The following is an 18267-nucleotide window of genomic DNA, read 5'->3' on the forward strand; positions in this document are numbered from 1 at the left end:
AAACAAATTCAACATAAATGTACATATATATTAGATTCACAAAATAGAATGATACAAAGTTACAAGTAAAATACAGCTATCTTAAGCACTATTTTACTTGTAATGTCTGACTAATGTCTTGACAAGAGTGCTTAAGTAATATTTCTGGTCCAGTAACCGACGGTAGTAGTGATTGCTGTGTACGGTCAGATGCTGATCATTTGGTAGTTTCCACCATGTTTTCTACCAGTACTTAGAATGATAAAATAATAAACTATGCCGCCAAAACGTATAGAAGAAGAAAGATAACGTGATGGGCAAGTTCTATATTTGGATATGATCGGATCTTATTGGTTTGATGATGCTATTCTCAATTTGATTTTTGTTTTATTTGGACCTTTGGCCTACTTTGAATAATAAATAATATTTATTATAACAGAAGCAAATTTATGACAATAACCCTGCACTTAATTATTCTTATAACTTATTTTTGAAATCAAATTTTACTAGATCGTGCTATGAGTAGCATTTAAAATCAGTATAACAGTACTCGATTTGTAAGAAATTCCTTAGAATATCCCTTGGAGCTGAAGAAATAATCAACATCTTTGTAAGTCAAATATTTATCTCCACACGAGTTTAATTTGTGTTGGCAATTTATGTCTACCACTAATTATGTGATTTTTGTTTGTCCCCTCTTTATGAGACGTGGTGAATAGTGAGCATAATACCTGAAAGTGAACGAGAAACGTCATCAAAAGCGACCAAAATATATAACCAAACGCTCACTTTATTCCTACTGATCAATGTATAACAAAAAAACAAAACCACCACGCTAACTTTTAATTATACTTATATTCATTAATTTTCAATAATTCACTATCTCTAGAAATCGAACCCCAACCTATATATATTGTAAAAGAACTTACACAACTCTTCTAGGTTAGTTTAAAATTCAAATTGATTTGCAATGTAGAATTTTCAACATTAGAGTTTTAGTATGAAGAAGTTTTGAGTACAACTGATTTCGCCTCATTAGTTGATTACAAATCATCATAATAATAACTGACATATCATCATTTAGGTCATATTCTTATTATTTATTCATTAAATACCAATACTATGTGTTCTCAAGCTAGCTTCTTGTTTCTTGCATCTTCCGAAGGTCGTTAAAGTTTATGGTACACACTTTGTACTTGCTATGTATATTATTAACATCGTTTTCAACTATTAAACTGAGCGGATGATATATGTAAGAGTGCGCGACACATTTCATGTAGTTCATGCGAACGTGGTCTTCCAAACATTTATTATAATGTTTTGTGATTTAATTAATAGAAAAAAAAATTAGCGGAGAACACAACGACATACAACCTTACTTATAACTTATAAATAGACTCTCAAGCCTTTATTAATCTTGATTAGAATCCTCTAGTAATCTTGAACATTCTAATCGTTATTTCTGACTAGAAAAACCTAATTTCGAGTCGAACCAAATAAACAACTTCTTTCCTCCCACGGACAACAATTAGGGTTTCAAGTTTTTTCTTGCCATCTCTATAGTATAAACAAATCAGTCTTACAACATGACAATTTCCATGGTGGCCATTTCTCATATCATCCAGCCTTCGCTGATGCAGTTGCAACCTCGAGTGTTCATCAATTTCCGAGGAGAGGACATTCGCTATGGCTTCATCAGCCACCTCGTTGCTGCCTTTGAAGTACACGGAATATATTTCTTCATTGACAAATACGAACAAAGGGGAAATGACCTTACGTACCTCTTCAAAAGGATCGAGGAGTCGAAGATCGTACTAGCAATCTTTTCTGGGAAATATGCACAATCCAAATGGTGCTTGAATGAACTAGCAACGGTGAAGAAACTAGCAGAAGAAAACAAATTAAAAGTTATTCCCATATTCTACAAGGTGAAAGTTGGTGATGTGAGACGTCAGAAGGGAGAATTTGGTCGTAACTTTTGGAATTTGGCAAGAATTTCAAGTGGTGAGGAGATCAAGCAGTGGAAGGAAGCTTTGGAGTTCGTTTCCCACAAGATGGGCTTAGAACTATGCGAAAACAGGTCTTCTACGTGACCTTCAACTCTTTTTATATATTAATCGTGCTATGTTACTTAGGATTATTCTCTTTTAATTTTAGTTAGATTTGTTAAGAACATATAATTAATAGATAGTAAGTATATTATAAATCTATTAAACATTAAAATCTGATTTTATTTCTTTGATCTTGTATTAAGCGAGTCAATAACATTTATTTATACATATTTTATTTAGAAAAAGCAGATATATTTTATTTTGATTCGCTTTGTACTTTAAAATTCTTATAAGTTATAAGATATCACCAAACTTAACACATTTGACATACATATAAATAAACAAAATACATAAATATAATTAATTAGAAATACATTTACTTGAATCCGATATGGTAAGGACCCGTGAAAATCATTTTCATCTGCATTCTTGATGCACTAGGTTGACCATTATTTTGTTTTACTAAGAATATATCTAAATGACATTTTATTTTTGATTGAAATATGTAATGTGTCCAAAATACTCTACATTCACTCGTTTTCACTTGGAAAAATATTTTATTTTATTTTAACAAGAGAAACAAATGTTTTGTCAACTTCTTAATTATGGCATTTTTTATTGACCAAAATGGTAGAAATTCATTCTTATTTCAGTATGACGTATGTTTTCTATTGTCATAGAATGCAAATAGTCCCTGATAACTCACACACATAACCATCAAAACTGTGTGAAGGATGACTGGATAAGTCATGCTTTACATTGAAACGATACACAAATTTCTTTTCACCAAAATTCTGTAATTTTTGTTTTTCTTAGAGAAGTTATTTTTGTTAGGAAAAGAGTTATTAGTAAGTTTTCACCAAATGTTTTTTTTTTTTTTTTTACATGAAAGTTTTCAGACGATTGATGGAACTAGGTTTTAATCACATAAATGTTTATGTCTTTAAAGACGAGAGAATGGAAGACGAAATTAGTGAGACAAACGTAAAAACTCTTGAAAGATTTTCTCTATATATATACGTGCAAAAAACCTTCATAAACTGTGGAGATCATCATGTTTATACAATGGTGATGTTGCATTTGTTCAACTTAAAATCCAATTTCACATTAAAACCAAAAACAAAAAATCCAATTAACAATCGAGAAATCACAGAACTATACTTTGTTTCTGTCTGATTCCCGTTTGGATGGCGATACAAGCCAAAGAAACAACCAGGATTAACTCTTGAAAGCCACAAGCAAACAAATTGCAATATAAAGAAAAAGGGACTTACCGGCGTTTCTTGGGACCGTGAACATGACGAGCTCAAGAACATGCACCTAGCTAACGAACACCATATATTTAGCTTTTCAATTCACCTCCATTTCTGAAAACAATATTACAACCGTTTTAGATTTTAAATAGATTAAAAATTCCCCAAGAACATGGTACGCATAAACATTTAGACTTATTATGTATTATGAAATATTTAAGATAGTTTATTATCTTAAAAAAAATATAATTCTTATTCGTTATTGAACAAGTAATATATCCTATGAAATTCTAACATCACACCGTCAGTAATTTACCGTTCAATAAGATACGACTAAAAATTTTCTTCTTAAAATATTAAAATTACTTTTGGGTATATCATATACCAAGTAAACTTGGTTATGCCTACCATGTTGGGGGGGGGGGGGGGGGGGGGGGCTCAATCGCTATGTGTTTTCTTGGTTTTGTTGTGCTTAATCCAGATTTTGGTCTCCACAGTTCCTTTCAAAACCTCTACATTGATTGAATTTATTTTCATATATTGCTATGAACAAGTAAAATTTTGTTTTATCTTTTGAAATCGCTTGTGATTGCGTTTACTTATATTCTCGATTATCATCAACAGATATAAATTAGATAGGCAAAAACATTGAATCAGCGTGCATAAGATTTTCTGTTTTTTTTTAACAACTTTTTGTTAAAAGTGGCTCCTATCTATTGTCTAATTAACTGTTTTTTTTTTTTCATTCCCTTCCATTTTAGGTCAGAGGCGGATTTTGTCAAAGAAATCATCGAGGAGCTGAAGAGGGTACGGAGCAGAATCCCACTAGAAGAAAGGAAAGATCACATTCCCGATCTTTCATCAAGAAAAATAGGGCATCTTATGAGCGGTCCCTGTGAACTTCCCTACTGCGAATCGAGCAAAACCAGAAACGTTTAATGAAGATGAATTCAGAAGGAGCATCAAATAAATGTCCAACAAATGTATAGGCGGATGACAGTGGTTGGAATGGAGATACGTTGACAAGTTTTATCATAGCTTGTGGGTGCTTGATGTGCTTAAACAAAGAACATCAAAAAAAAAAATTGGAGATATTTTTTCAATAAGTTTGAAAAAGAGTGGCATGGATTGGTGACCGAAATTCATAAGACTCCTCCCATGATTCGGTACTGCTTGGTCTATGGGTTGTTCTACTAAGTGAGTCTTACTTTGAGATTTGATTGTTTTTGTCTTTTAGACAATTTTCTGATGCAGCGCATCCCTCCCTGTGGGCTTCAGAATTATTGTCTCTGTACGTGTGATGAGCATTTTAAAGAAGATAAATTGGAAATATACCCGATCTCGTCAATAAGTATAACGCGTAAGTGGTTAGGCGTTAATGGTTACTGGCTAGACTATGAGTTGCAAATAATATATACATATAACTAGTATTTTACCCGTACTACGTATGGTAAAGATAAATTAAAATACAAACTTTGTTTGCAATAAATTTAATTTTAATTGACAAAAAAAAAAAAATCTTACATAGAGGTTGTTTGGTAGTATTTCATTATAAAGAGTAAGGATATCGTGGGATAATAGGAAGTATTTTGATTCTTATATTAATTAATTAGATATTTTTTATAAAGTGCTAGAGGTGATCATGGAAATTAAAAAAGAAAAAAGTCAAAGATTATTTAATTTTTAAAGCACTTGGAAAATAAATTGAATTCATCTTTTTTTTTTTTTTTGGTAAACTAATTAAATCATCTATGATATATGATTCCATGTCTTCTGTCTTCTACTTCAACTTAAAATGTGATCCATGCGCTCTTAGATATTGACTCCTTTCATTTTGGTTTCAATTTCATTCCGAATCAAACAATCTTAATTGAACTAAAAAGCAATGCAAGATCTTAATTTGGAAATCAGGTGTGGAGGGAGAGTAAATGTAACTTATTTGATATAAATGGATGGAGTATATATGACTTTACGTGGAGAGGCTGGACTGCTCGGCTCTTGGGTTGACTTTCTCTATATACAGTCAGAAGTTTTAAAAAAACAATACGGAATGCCATAATAATTTTGTTTACATTGGAAGAAATAGAGCGAATGGAGTTATGGAGGAATGAGAAGTAGAAAAACTGTTTTTTCTATAGTAGAACCATACATATATATACTTTGGATACGATGATGACGGTTTGTGCATAAAAAATGGTAGTTTTTTCTTTAAAGAGGGATTTAGTGTTGTGGAACTTGTAATAGGATAGTGGGGAATGTGGTATGCAGTTACGAAGAAGAATTTGCAATTTTAGTTTTATTTTTGATTTAAAATGGCTATTTATTATTAAAAATATATATAACGTGTTTTTTGTTGAGAACAGAATTGTAATCTTAAATAACGTATTTGCTAATGTGGTAGTTTTTGTTTGGCTAAGTGACTTGTGATTTATAAGATAAAAGGATTAAGGGTCTACAACTTTACATTGTGAGAATGTTATTAAAAAAAAAGCAAAGAATGAAAGAAACCTTTTTTTGGTTGAATCGTACTTATTTTTATTAGTTTTAGATGTATGTTGCATGCCCATATATATATGTGAGAACTTTAACTTATATGATGTCTGCGCATCGGCTATGATTATGAGCTTGGAGATGGACTACGCATCTGGCTAGCCTGGAGAAGCTAGTTTGGTGCTTCTGTTTTATGTCTACACTAACTTATCCAATTTCTAATTCGATCGGTTATTTTTATCTACAAGCATGCATATATTATTGTTAACAAGTTTTTTTTTTTGGTTGAATAAAAACTTTACATTCATTCCAAAAAAAAAAAGTATTTTTTTCATTTTGTTGTTATCTGAAATATATTAAAAATTATGAATATATATATATATATCAACTGAAGAAAGAGACATCCCTGAAAACTAGACAAATTTGTCTTATTTTAAAACTATTCTCAATATCAAAATTTAACATAATTTTAAGTGCATTTGTTAAAGTAATAAACATAACCATTTTCTATGACGTAAAAAAACAGACATGCGATTTTGGGAGGGCTTTCACAAAATCTTGTAAAGGTAAAACAAGGATCAATTATGAGAAAACCATAATAATGTGTATCCTTTTGTTCAAAGCAGCATTTTTTAATGTACTTACATGTTTAAGTACTTATCTTTTTTCGTTTTATCCGTTTTACTCTTGCTCACCTTTCTATTTACCAAATAATACAATCCGACAATATTGGTGTGTTCTTGCGGCGGAGCAGATCTGTTCCGATTCTTATTGATCTGTTGAAATCGGAAGAATTAGCAGCAAAACCTAGACTTTAAACCACCAAATCACCCATCAAAATCAACTTCTCAAACCTTCACCAAATATCCGTTTAATTTATGCTTGGGTTGGCTATATACTATCTTTTAGGGTTTAGTTTCTTCTATCATTAAAGAGTTTGTAAAGAGAAAAGAGTTGGTTGGGATAAGAAATTTGAATGGAGCAAGGAAAAAAATCAGAAAGATCTATGAAGAAGAAGCAACGAAGAAGATGGAAGAAGAGAGAGAAAACTAGAGAAGATGTAAACAAGGGTAAAATCGTCATATCTTTAAGTTAAAAGTACCCAAATCCGCAAGCCCACTAAAAAGTGTTATTTTTCCTAATTTTTGGGCTGAAATGTCCCTTATCCTACAAAATCCCCGGTAAAACAAAGGATGGTATTACGAGATGGAAAAAAGCTTTGGAAGGTGTGGCCACAATCGCTGGTACCATTCAAGCAACTGGTATACCCATTGATTCCTAGCACATTAAAGTGTGTTTATTCATAGCCTTTAAAAAATATCAAGACAAGCAATGACTTATATATGAGATTTTTACATTACTAACTATCATAACTGGAATATGTTATCTCAAATGTTAGGATCAGTGAAGCGGTGATGATAGAAAAAATAGCCACTGACGTGTCAAACATGTTGAATAATTCCACACCATCCAAAGATTTCGACGGATTAGTTAGGATGTGAGATCAAATGGAAAGGATGTATACTGTTATTACTATTAGGCCTAGATTTGGAAGAAGTGAGGATGATTAAAATTTTGGGGTCTGTCTGGAACTGTAAGACCACCATTGCCCGATTTCTGTTTAACAAAGTCTCCAACAATTTCCAACTGAGCACAATTATGGTGAATTGTAAATTTAAGAATAGATTTTGGGTTTTCTTATTAATATCAATCCAAACATATTTCATGATATTATTTAGTGAAATTAAACCATTATTTTGTTTTTTTCCTTTTTAAATATTATTTTTTGAAAGACATATAATTCGAAACAATTTAAAAGTTTACTTTAAATAGTTTCCATAATATATGTATTTGATAACTAAATCTAATCCAAATATTACAGCAGCCTTTTTAATATTTTTGTATCCATAGCTTGCAACAAAAGAGACGAAAAAAAGAAACGAAAACAAAACATCCCGTGTGAAATGAGTGTAGTGAGGTCACTGTGACTAAATCTTCATCTAGAATTTAGTACTGAAGTCAAGTCGTCCCCTTCACAATCAGACCATTAGCATCGTCAAATATTTAACGTGTATTATAACTAGTGTCAACCATGCTGCCCTTTTAGAGTTAATTTACACCAAAAAGTACAAACACATTTTTCTCAAATTAGCTATCAAAACACTAAATATCAGAGTCGTCCCTGATGACGATTTTGTCTCTCGCCAATGACGACTTCCATCGAGTATTCCTCAGTTTCCGAGGAGATCAGTTGCGCTACAGCTTTGTCAGCCACCTTCTTGACGCCTTTGAGAGACATGGAATCTTGTGTTTTGTAGACAAAGACGAGCTAAGGGGAAAAACCATGACAAACCTTTTTGTAAGGATTAAAGAGTCGAAGATCGCACTAGTTATCTTCTCTAGTAGGTACTGTTAATTAACTAAGACTTACGAGTGAAGATAACCTATATTTCTATCTCTTCTTTATTCAATCTACTTCAATAAGAAAGGTGAAAAAATCTATATAGATGCATGTTTTAATTGTTCGCTGGTGAACCATGTTTGATTTCTTACAGTTTTTCTATTGACAGTATGGTCATAATCCTGTAGGTATGCGGAGTCGAGTTGGTGCATGGATGAGCTGGTGAAGATGAAGAAACGTGCGGATAAAGGAAAGCTCCAAGTCATTCCCATCTTCTACAAGGTTAGGGCAAGAGATGTGAGAGGACAGACCGGTGAGTTTGGTGAAACGTTTTGGGCGCTTGCAAGAACTTCTCGAGGAGATCAGATCATGGAGTGGAAGGAAGCGCTAGAGTGTATTTCCAACAAGATGGGCCTGTCCTTGGGAGACAAAAGGTACTCCTAGTGCTTCTGCTTTTATGTTTTTTTTTTCCTTTGGTCAAATAACATGCAATTTGTACATGTAGTTTTAATCAGGTGATAACATATCGACGACTACAAATTCTGATCTTGTTTTTTTGTCATTTTACATTATATTTACTAATACAAATGAATGTAGATAAGTTGGTTCATTTATCGCATATGCTTTCTTAAATTCAGATAGAATATGCACATGTTTTAAAGCAAATGTTATTTTGTTTATCAATAACACACATCACTATCTTATATTATTTCTATTTTTTCACATTTAAATTAAATACAAGAAAAAAGAAAAATTCCATGTTTGAGAGAAAAGTATAGATGCCAAGGGACATGGAATCTCTCTGTTTTTTTTGTTTTTGTGTATGTGTGTGTGTGATAAAGATAATGTTAAAGATGTGTGGATCTTAAGGATTATGGATAAACCACTTTTTTTTTTTGGTTTTATGTTTCGTTTTATGAACGAAAAGTACATCCACAAAATATCTTGCTTTCAATCAACTCATAATTTTTTTCAGTTCAGAAGCTGATTTTATCAAGGAAATTGTTAAAGAGGTTAAGAGAGTTGTAGCCGAAATTGGATGCCAGGCCACAGAAAACCATCAATGTATCAATTTTCTCCCGAATTAGAAGAGAAAGATGTATCAATTTTTTCCTCAATGTGAGAAGAAAAGTCTTGGACATGGTCATATTTATTTCTCTAATGCAACAAGAGGAGCAAAAACAAGAAGTTATGGTATATAAACATGGTTTTATTAAATGATTCAAGAAGCTCTTCGTTTTGTTATTCAATAAACTAGGTGATCACCCGCGCTATGCCGCGGTTTTTTCGGATTTTTTTGTATTGTTTAATTTAAATATAATTTTTATTTATCTAATTATTCACTCATACAAGAAGCAATTACTTTTAGTAATAAAAATATTTTTCTGAGAACATCATACACATAATTCATAAACAAAGTTTGTCTTAAACCAATTTAACAGAGGGTAGTGTTGAATTCTAGAAACCTAAGAATTTGATGATTTAGCTCCTTACATATTCTTCACTCTCAATGATTTATTGTATAAATATCAATTTAAGAGAATAACTTACTCAAATCATTCAGTAATCCACGACTATTATATACTCATGCTTTGAATTTGGATTACAAAAAAAAAATCTTCGAGTATGAAAAAACTATTAAAATGGTTTTATTGAAAAATCATGTAATATTAAAATTAAATTTAGTAATACTACAATTAAATATAGAAAATTAAATAATAAATATATCATTAAGCAATCAATTAGAAGTTGAAGAGCTTACATTAATTATTTAATAGATACATGCCAAATGCTAAAGTGATGATTTGTCAATCATATGGAGAGAGTTGAGTACCTTTCATATATATGATTAGAGTCACCTATTTGTTTGTTTCATTGTAAATTATTATTTTATAGAACTTTTCAAATGAGGTGCTATTTTTGGGAAAAAAAAAAACTTTTTGGTGCTATTTTTGTGGATCAATTAATTCTCTTTTTGTGATTCTATTTTGCTATTATTTTTCTCCATGAGTAAATCTCCAGCAAGCATCATAATTTATAGAGTTATGATTCTAATACAAAAATAGTGAATTGTTAATTCCTATATTGTGACAATTTTCACTTTTCTTTGATTGCATTTTTCTTCATAATTTCTTTTTGCTCAATCTTCGTTGTAGTTTTTTTTTTGTCGACAATCTTATTAGATTGCCTCAAACAAACCAATGCTGAGAAATATTGTTTATAAAAATACTAATATGTGGTTAGGTACAAACATTTTCCTTTATAACGTGATTTTCTTCTTTTCTTTTCCCAAAACACGCCCGTAAACAGAACCTCTTCATAGCATTACAACACTAATTTGCGAGATAATGATATAGAGGAACATACTTACATTTGCAAGAATCCACCCATAACACAATCTTCCAAAATTTATTTGAAAAATCTATGATGCGAATAAGAAATTTATTCGAACATAACAATAAATTTCTTATTCGATCTCTTTTCTTATTCATATCCATTTGAAGTCTTGAACCATAGAAACCCTAATTTATTAAGTTCCAAAGCAGAAGCACTCAGTAGTTTTCCTCTTTAGTTTCACAGATCCAAGGTCAATTTTATCAAGGAAGTCGCTCCGGAGGCTGGGGAAGTTTTAACCACCATTCACTCTGATGAAGGAAGAGGAGACAATAGTGTGAAGGTGGAAAGGAAACAGATAACATTCCACTGACTCTGCCACATGCGTTTTTTTTTGTCTCAGCGGTTGGGCTGGTGCAGTGTACAGCAATGGTTGTAATTACTGGTCAGGCTGGCTCTGTTGTGGCTATTAAAAACTATTGGGCTAAAAGGTCTATCTGAAATTCGCAACTTTACAAAGATTTTGTTTCCATTGCTCTCTCTTTTTGTGGTTCAAATTGCTAACACTGAAAAAGATTAGGTGTCTCAACTTTTCCCAAGGTATCATTTTTCTGAAGAATGCAGAAACGATTTTTAAATACAAATGCAATAGGTAAATGATTGGGATAAACCATCTTTCCTAACAAAATCTGAACTCATATCGTATATAAATCAGTCTTGTTTGATACAAAAACATAATTAAAAAAGCAAGTGCAAAAATTCTGAGTAGAGAATGATAATAAAATGGAAACAACTCAATAACCACCCTTGAGATCGTTGACAACATCGTAAGGAATGGGAGTGACAGTCTCCAATGTCATACCTTCAACCATGAAACCCGGTTTAGGACCTTTAGGCTGTCTCTTGGTGCTGATAGTCTCACCTCTGGCTTTAGCATCAGCCTTAAGCACATCGTTCTGTTTCTTTCTGAGTTTAAACTCCTCAGCACACCTTGACTGTTGCACATGCTCCACACGCACATGTATCCTCTTCCTTATGATTCTGTTCCCAATCTAAAACCCAACCCAACACACCAACTTAGCTCTCCAACAGATTACACTAATCATAAACACAAGAAATGAAAAGAGAAGCTTTCACAACATCAAAACATATAATAATAGTAAACGAACGACCCAATAAGAAAAGCTTGAAACTTTCGAGCCAACACTAATCCAACATCTCAGAATTCAAAACAGATAGCTCACAGAAAGACGAATTAAACCCCAAATGAAAGAATCAAAATCAATTTCAAACCCTAATTTCAACAACAAAAAACTCTTTCAAACAGATTAAAAGTTTTGAGTAATCAAACCTGTTTGTTGACTTCAACACCAACGGCACGTTTAGTGACATTCCAGATGCGACCAGTACGACCATGGTAGAACTTATGAGGCATACCCTTGTGGATAGCTCCATTAACCTTGACATCGACGTAATCGCCGACCTTGAAGGTTCTGAGGTAAGTGGAGAGTGGAATATAACCCTTCTTCCTGAATGGTCTCGCGAACAGATCTCTTGTTCTCGCCCTCACTCCGTGTCCCGCCGGCATTTTTCCTCCTCTCTCACTTCTGTCTCTGACGAAACCCTAAAAATGGGAGAGAGAGGTGAAACTAGTTTAAAAGGCTTTTTGTGTACATGGTCTTATTGGGCCTTCAATATTTAAGCCTTATTTTGTAAAACAAATGCCTTATTTGAAATTAACTCGAAGATAAATTGGTTTGGTGTAATTCGAGTAATATGGTTCAAATCAAGTTCGTAAACATGGACAAATAAACTAAACTGTCAATTCATTTTAAGGTTCACAAATTTTTTGGAAAATTGTGTTGTGGCAGGAGTCTTGCAAATGTAAGTATGTTCCTCTATATCATATATCTAACAAAGTAGTGTTGTATTTTACGCATCCTCACTTCACGACAAGGGATGCGCAAGCACCTTAATACAAAAGTCATTGCTTCTTTTTCCAGTGATTTCTGTTTACAGAGAGAGAGCTCTACTGGTTTTTCCCAAAGACTGGGATCTAGAGAGCTTAGAGAAAAGAAGAGAACACCCGATAGGTCGTACAGAAAACACGGAAGAGACTTACGAGTGTAATGCCATGAAGTGGTTCTGCTTACGGGCATGTTCTGGGACAAGTCGGTCCACAGTTTCAGGAGGGATACCAGAGAGTTCTGTAGGACACACGCTTATCAATAACACATACTAATTTTCTTCCCTTATAAAGAATTTAACACGGAAAAAAGAAGAAGCAAATAACAGAACCTTACCTTGTGGTTTAAAATTGAATAGCGGAGGAAGTGGCCGGCCGTTTGGCAGACGAGCATTTGGGTCTCTTAGCTCATCAAAGAAAGGGTGGATACAAGCTTCCACCTATCAGAAAATCATAAGACATACTTATAATGGGTTAGCTTCTGATGCTGATCCCAAAAAAAATATGGAAGTAGAATATGTAACAAAGTCAGAGAAAAGCTATGAATAATTTACCGCTGTACATCTCAAATTAGGAGAATACTGGAAGAACCTACAAAGAAGATCTACTGCTTCAGGTGGCAGACGTTTCTGGAATACCTGAAAGTAACAAACACATGATTCTTGTGCTGTAAGAACATGACTATATAGAAGTAAAACCAAGGAAATGATCACTTAAGAGAAATTTTAGCACGGAGCAAAACAAAAGATAAGAATAACGAGTAACAGAGTTCTGGAATGTCAGCTGTATAAAATGCTGAATAAAACTTCATCTAGATAGAAACTTAAACCAGCAAAAAAGCCAAGATCATGAAGCCTAACTGTTTTCAACCCCCACGAGTGTGTGCATGAGTAATTCCTTTTGGCAAAGGTTCAATTTATTTGTTTGTATAAGAATCTTATATACAAAGGCAAAGCTGTCACATCGCTCTATATGCCAGAGGAATGAAATATGAAGTTAATTGATCACATATACTTCAATCAACCTCACTAAACCGAGACAAGCTTGGTCATATATCGATTAAGAGAACCCTATTAGGTGATAATTGATACTACTAGCGGTATACCTTGTGCCAAGGATGAGGTTTTATCTGAGGAAATTTAAATTCTGTGTAGTTTGGATTCATGCATTTGATCTCCTCCCTTGTTGGTGTACCCAAAACCTGCATGACAATTAAAAAACCATGAAGAGAGAATGTACGAGTCCTACTACAAAAATGGTGGTAAAGTTTTATAAAAAAAATATAATCAGCAGTGAGAAACTATTAGTCAGTGCCAGCTCTAAAGATGTCATTTTCTTTGTAAATACAACTAACCCTAAAAGAATTGATAGCAAAAATACTACCTTTATGATTTCAACAAGTTGATCGACTCCACTTTCGCCAGGAAACAGAGGCTGTAAAACAAGTCCGCGAGAGCAAAAATGAGTAAGAGGGTGAAGAAATAGAATAACAAGCATATAGCTAATGCAAATATAGTGCTCCAACCTGTCCAAGCAGCAGTTCAGCCATCACACAACCTGTGGACCATATGTCTATTGCAGTTGTGTACTCGGTGGCTCCAAAAATGAGCTCTGGGGCACGATAGTATCTTGAACAAATGTAAGAAATATTGGGTTCTCCTTTCACCTGTGGACCATGACACGTCATAATCTAAGCATGGACTAGGAAAACTAAACCACTAAGAGCTATAGCTGATAAACTTTACCAACACTTTTGCACTCCCAAAATCACAAATTTTCAGCTGATGTGTGTGTGGATTCACCTGCACATCACAATAGGTGTAAAGAAAAAAATAAAAGATTGTTTAATAAAAACAAGGCAACATTTGTTTATGACAAATTCTAGTCAATTGCAGGTATGGTGAGCCTAACAGCTGAAACAGTATGGAACAAGTTCAATCCTTGTGAAATCACAAGAAAATAGGATTCTAAATATTTAAACCAACGAACAGACCAGCTAAAAACCAAAACTATTTTCCGAAAAGTTAGATTTTAACATCCTACTTGAACAAATAGCAAGTGAAATTAACTACAGAACAGAAGCCCAGTACCACTCTGAGGTTGAAATAAACATTAGCGAGATGCATACATAACCTCATTGCTTAATCCCACCAGGCATGTAATAACGAAATATCATCATGTCATTACTATATAATGATCAAATTTGTAGAATTAAAGAACACTGTCTGATATTTATGTACACAAATGCCTTTAAAATCCTTATGTGTGGTGACAAAGACCTTGCTATATAAAAAAAATTCAAACAAAAGTAGCTTACAGGAAAGTGAAATCTATCATCAACTTCTTTTCAGTGAGAAAAAATTGGAACTTACTAGCAGGTTTTGGGGCTTTATATCACGGTGACAAAGACCACAGCAATTATGAAGGTAAGCAAGCCCCCTGCAAATCTGTAGCCATTAACATAAAATCCTCAAAAATCATTGGAGAATGTCCAACAAATTATCAGGCCCGATTCACACTTAAGTGTTCAACAAACGTTTGAGCACTACTTCTTTTATATAGAGACAATCAATTATGTTCAATAGTTCCAACTTCTAACGGAAAAGTACAATAGTATCAGAAATGATAGGAACTTTGCCTTCTGGTTTACAATCTATCTAGCAAAACAAGAGGAAATCTCCAACATCCATTATGGAATGAACCACAAGAAACCAGCTGACACATATCAAGAAACTGAATATAGCTTAAATTTTGAGTGATTACTTATGACGCTTACATAAAGAGAAACAAAAAAAGATCAGAAACAGGAAATAATCACCTGGTAAGTGTAGAGTTTGACATATATCAATGGCATCAGCTGGTTCATTCTACTGTAGCTTCTGGCAGTACGATTGACAGTCTCGGGAACAAACTCAAGGACAAGATTTAGATAAACCTCTTCATTTTCTGTTCTTGAATAGAAGCTATGCTTTAAACAAACAACATTCGGATGGTCTAGCATCTGCATAATTTGTAATTCTCTGTTCTTGTAACGCTTGTCTTGTAGAACTTTTTTGATGGCAACAACCTCCCCAGTTTCTCTGCATTTAGCCTACCACAAGGAGACATAAAATGTTTGGGAATCTTAACCAATGGTAAAACAACAAGATAGACAATCTTACTCACTTGGAAAACCATTCCGAATGAACCAGTCCCGACTACGTGTTCTGCTATGTAACTGACTGTCTGTCAATCAAAATTAAAAACAGTTGTATAAGAATCAGTACGTCTCACTAACAATCTAGACACACAGTTTCTATGACCATCTAACCTGTCTTGATTGACCATTTCGTCCAGGGAGTGTAGTTGTGATCACATGGCCAGGTTCTGCACCAACTCCATCAATGATATCTGGTTCACTGTCCTGCAACATGGCAAAAACATCAAATTCAAGTAAACTACTTCATCAAATAGAGGGGCGCATGAGAAGGAAGATAAGCTAAAGAAGTTCACAAAGAAATAAAGACCTAAGAAAGGAGATGCAAAACTTACTCTCTCCTCATCAGCCTCTGTCTTGTCCCTTATCTTCATCTCAAGCATATCTCTGCTCAACCAATCAACTGAACTAGAAGTGTTCTTTGTATTTTTGGCAGATCTCGAACTGCCTACTCCATTTCCCAGATGAGATTCCATGGTGGTGGTTGTTCGGAAGATAACACGTACTAGTAATTGATAACACCATAAACCTTAGCAATTTGGTGTCCCATCCCATCAAAACACCAATCTTCCTAGTAGAATATTAAAATCGTTTTCATAAAGCAAAAACAGTATAAGCAATTACCAGAGTATATACCCACAGAATTTAGATCGTTGGAACATGCTAACAGAATACCAAAGTCACTGGTTTTTCCAAATATATTCAAAACAAAATATCTTAACACTTAAAGCAGATTTAAGAGAAAAGAGAAACATGCAAACTCACTTTCAGAAGTGACATAAAGTTAGCAAATCGACCATCCTATCACCTTCTCAGAATATATTCTACAAACCAAACATAACGCATAATACCTATATATTCATAGAACCACCGAGCACATTCTTATAGCTTGAACATCCACAAGCACTATGAGATAGAAATAACTGAGTGGTGTGGTCTCTAGCTGCTTATGTTCCCTTGATCAATCACTACAAAGAAGAAATATGGTGAATTGAAATGAAAGAGGAAACATATTAGCAGAAAATATGAACCATTTCTATGTGAACAATGAAATTAACAAGAGAATAATTGAGAAAACAAAAGAATCAAATCAGCTACCTAATTTTCTGAGGTCACAATAATTTCTTCCGAAGTTAATTATGATCAGATAGAAACACAGAAAAGTCAACAACTTGGTATTAAAATTTCATTGAAACTTTGAAATAGTGGGTGATAACACAACACTGATACTACTACAGAAGACTAGAATTGAAACCCAGAAGAAATTACGACAAAACCAGATCTAAATTCCACTAAAAGGGACAAAGCTTGTCCTTAAACTCAGTTTCTACAATTACAAAAAAAACCAGAAAAATCAGTAAAGCAGTTGTTACTGCAAGAACCTTAACTTCCTCCAAAATTACACAATTCAACCAATTCGAAGCGCTATCTTCAGGCTTGAAGCCGAAGATGATCGATTTACCTTGAACGGAAAAGTAAAAATCACGCATTTGATGATCTTCTTCTTTTTCTTCAATTTATACAAAATCGAGCTCAATTTTTCTGACGAGCGATCACCAATGGAGAGAAACTGATCAGTAGAGATTTTCTCTGTGGTTTTCTTTTGTAGATTTCTTACTCTTTTGAATCAGGAGAGTTTTTCAGAGATTTTCATTTTCTTTTGTAACATCTACTTTATTTAAATTCGTAAAAGGGAAATACAAACAATTAATTAACCAACCAATCAGAGATTTATAAAAGAATTAAAATATATATTTATTTTAAAATAAAATAAAAAAATTAATTGATAAGCTAAACCAAATCACATCTATTGTTAAACCGAAATGGTCCATTGCTTTTGGGTTTAAGAAAGTTGTTCTTGCGGGAGGAGATCGAGTTTTTGGAATAGGGTTTGATGGGAAGATTAGGTTTTGGAATGGAGAGATTTGGACTAGAATCAAAGATCAGATTGGTGAATTCTCTGATATTATTGTTCTCAAAGAGCTAATTTACGTGTTGGATACGAAAGGCATTGTTTGGTGGATTAGTATCGTTAGGTATGGAACTTCACTTACTAATGAATGTGGTGGAGACTTAAGCTTGGTTGCATGTTGTGGAGAGCTTTATATTGTTGATCGTCTTTTTAAAGAGAATGTCTTGAAAAGAAAAGCTGATTACTTGGACTTGGATGATAATGTTTATGTTGGTGTAGCTCCTCGGATTTCTAATGTGATACATGACGATTTTGGGAATGAAAAATGCAATGTGGACCAAGAGGTGGAAATAGAATGTCCCAAAATGGTTGGTTTCAATGTTTATAAGGTTGATGAGGAATTAGGGAAGTGGGTTGAAGTTAAGTCCTTGAGAGATAGTGCGGTTGTGATGGCGACTGATACTTGTTTCTCGGTTATGGCTCATGAGTACTATTGATGCGTACCGAATTCTATATACTTTGTCCATGAAAAGGAAGTAGAGGTTAAGGTGTTTAAGCTAGACGATGGTAGTACTTTGATGATGTTTGGTTCTGAGCAGAGTTGTTTCCAAATGTTTGTTCCTAGGTTTCTCTGAATCTTGTTTAGGCTAGAGCTACTTTCTTTATATTAAGGATATTGGAGGAG

The 18267-nt window shown here is 33.4% G+C and overlaps 5 protein-coding genes, 1 long non-coding RNA gene, 1 other non-coding gene and 1 pseudogene across 13 annotated transcripts; 5 read left to right on the plus strand and 3 right to left on the minus strand.

Moving 5' to 3' along the window:
- Positions 1-1512: 1512 nt before the first annotated feature.
- On the plus strand, positions 1513-2072 carry AT1G57830 (Toll-Interleukin-Resistance (TIR) domain family protein; the record flags this gene model as incomplete). The annotated part of the gene is made up of 1 exon (NM_104577.2): positions 1513-2072. The coding sequence occupies exon 1, from the start codon at positions 1566-1568 to the stop codon at positions 2070-2072; it is 507 nt and encodes a 168-aa protein (NP_176093.2). The 5' UTR covers positions 1513-1565.
- A 903-nt stretch (positions 2073-2975) lies between these two features.
- AT1G08183 lies at positions 2976-3281 on the minus strand. Its single transcript, NR_139387.1, has one exon. It is a non-coding gene; the product is annotated as an other RNA (long non-coding RNA).
- Positions 3282-3728: 447 nt separating this feature from the next.
- Positions 3729-4615, plus strand: AT1G57835. Its single transcript, NR_143584.1, has 2 exons — positions 3729-3770; positions 4045-4615. It is a non-coding gene; the product is annotated as an other RNA (non-coding RNA).
- A 1647-nt stretch (positions 4616-6262) lies between these two features.
- AT1G57840 lies at positions 6263-6867 on the plus strand (annotated as a pseudogene). The gene has a single exon.
- AT1G57850 (Toll-Interleukin-Resistance (TIR) domain family protein) lies at positions 6750-9347 on the plus strand (the record flags this gene model as incomplete). 3 transcript variants are annotated; one of them, NM_001160962.1, is made up of 3 exons in its annotated part: positions 6750-6843; positions 8092-8179; positions 8363-8618. In NM_001160962.1, the coding sequence occupies 3 exons, from the start codon at positions 6750-6752 to the stop codon at positions 8616-8618; spliced, it is 438 nt and encodes a 145-aa protein (NP_001154434.1). The 3 variants fall into 3 exon arrangements, with proteins under 3 accessions (NP_001154434.1, NP_001319261.1, NP_176094.1); NM_001333807.1 differs by lacking the exon at positions 6750-6843 and adding an exon at positions 9151-9347 and having other exon boundaries at positions 7809-8179; positions 8363-8608; NM_104578.2 differs by lacking the exon at positions 6750-6843 and having other exon boundaries at positions 7809-8179; positions 8363-8680.
- A 1747-nt stretch (positions 9348-11094) lies between these two features.
- Positions 11095-12179, minus strand: AT1G57860 (Translation protein SH3-like family protein). Its single transcript, NM_104579.4, has 2 exons — positions 11860-12179; positions 11095-11560 (listed from the first exon to the last, which is right to left on the minus strand). The coding sequence occupies exons 1-2, from the start codon at positions 12094-12096 to the stop codon at positions 11303-11305; spliced, it is 495 nt and encodes a 164-aa protein (NP_564726.1). The 5' UTR covers positions 12097-12179; the 3' UTR covers positions 11095-11302.
- Positions 12180-12319: 140 nt separating this feature from the next.
- SK42 (shaggy-like kinase 42) lies at positions 12320-17598 on the minus strand. Of its 4 annotated transcripts, NM_001198327.1 has the most exons (15): positions 17133-17372; positions 16522-16638; positions 16006-16237; positions 15785-15877; positions 15640-15699; positions 15293-15565; positions 14847-14921; positions 14220-14276; positions 14000-14140; positions 13858-13908; positions 13580-13675; positions 13029-13112; positions 12812-12914; positions 12631-12715; positions 12320-12479 (listed from the first exon to the last, which is right to left on the minus strand). In NM_001198327.1, exons 3-15 carry the CDS (start codon positions 16144-16146, stop codon positions 12407-12409), a joined length of 1332 nt encoding a protein of 443 aa, NP_001185256.1. In that variant the 5' UTR covers positions 16147-16237; positions 16522-16638; positions 17133-17372; the 3' UTR covers positions 12320-12406. The 4 variants fall into 4 exon arrangements, with proteins under 4 accessions (NP_001185256.1, NP_001319262.1, NP_176096.1 ...); NM_104580.5 differs by having other exon boundaries at positions 12377-12715; positions 16006-16241; positions 17133-17598; NM_001333809.1 differs by having other exon boundaries at positions 12387-12715; positions 16769-17301.
- On the plus strand, positions 16696-18079 carry AT1G57906 (F-box protein; the record flags this gene model as incomplete). Its single annotated transcript, NM_104581.1, has 3 exons — positions 16696-16781; positions 17106-17145; positions 17519-18079. The coding sequence occupies 3 exons, from the start codon at positions 16696-16698 to the stop codon at positions 18077-18079; spliced, it is 687 nt and encodes a 228-aa protein (NP_176097.1).
- Positions 18080-18267: the final 188 nt, after the last annotated feature.

Source organism: Arabidopsis thaliana (genome assembly GCF_000001735.4).
Source record: "Arabidopsis thaliana chromosome 1 sequence".
Lineage (NCBI taxonomy): Eukaryota > Viridiplantae > Streptophyta > Magnoliopsida > Brassicales > Brassicaceae > Arabidopsis > Arabidopsis thaliana.

Excerpts from the sequence above, each read along its gene's own strand:
- AT1G57860 (NM_104579.4), bottom strand. The coding sequence starts at position 12,096 with ATGCCGGCGGGACACGGAGTGAGGGCGAGAACAAGAGATCTGTTCGCG. Across the intron at positions 11,561-11,859 it reads GTGTTGAAGTCAACAAACAG|ATTGGGAACAGAATCATAAG; the intron begins GTTTGATTACTC and ends GTTGGGTTTTAG.
- SK42 (NM_001198327.1), bottom strand. The coding sequence starts at position 16,146 with ATGGAATCTCATCTGGGAAATGGAGTAGGCAGTTCGAGATCTGCCAAA. Across the intron at positions 14,277-14,846 it reads TAAAGCCCCAAAACCTGCTA|GTGAATCCACACACACATCA; the intron begins GTAAGTTCCAAT and ends TGTGATGTGCAG. Across the intron at positions 14,141-14,219 it reads TTGGGAGTGCAAAAGTGTTG|GTGAAAGGAGAACCCAATAT; the intron begins GTAAAGTTTATC and ends CATGGTCCACAG.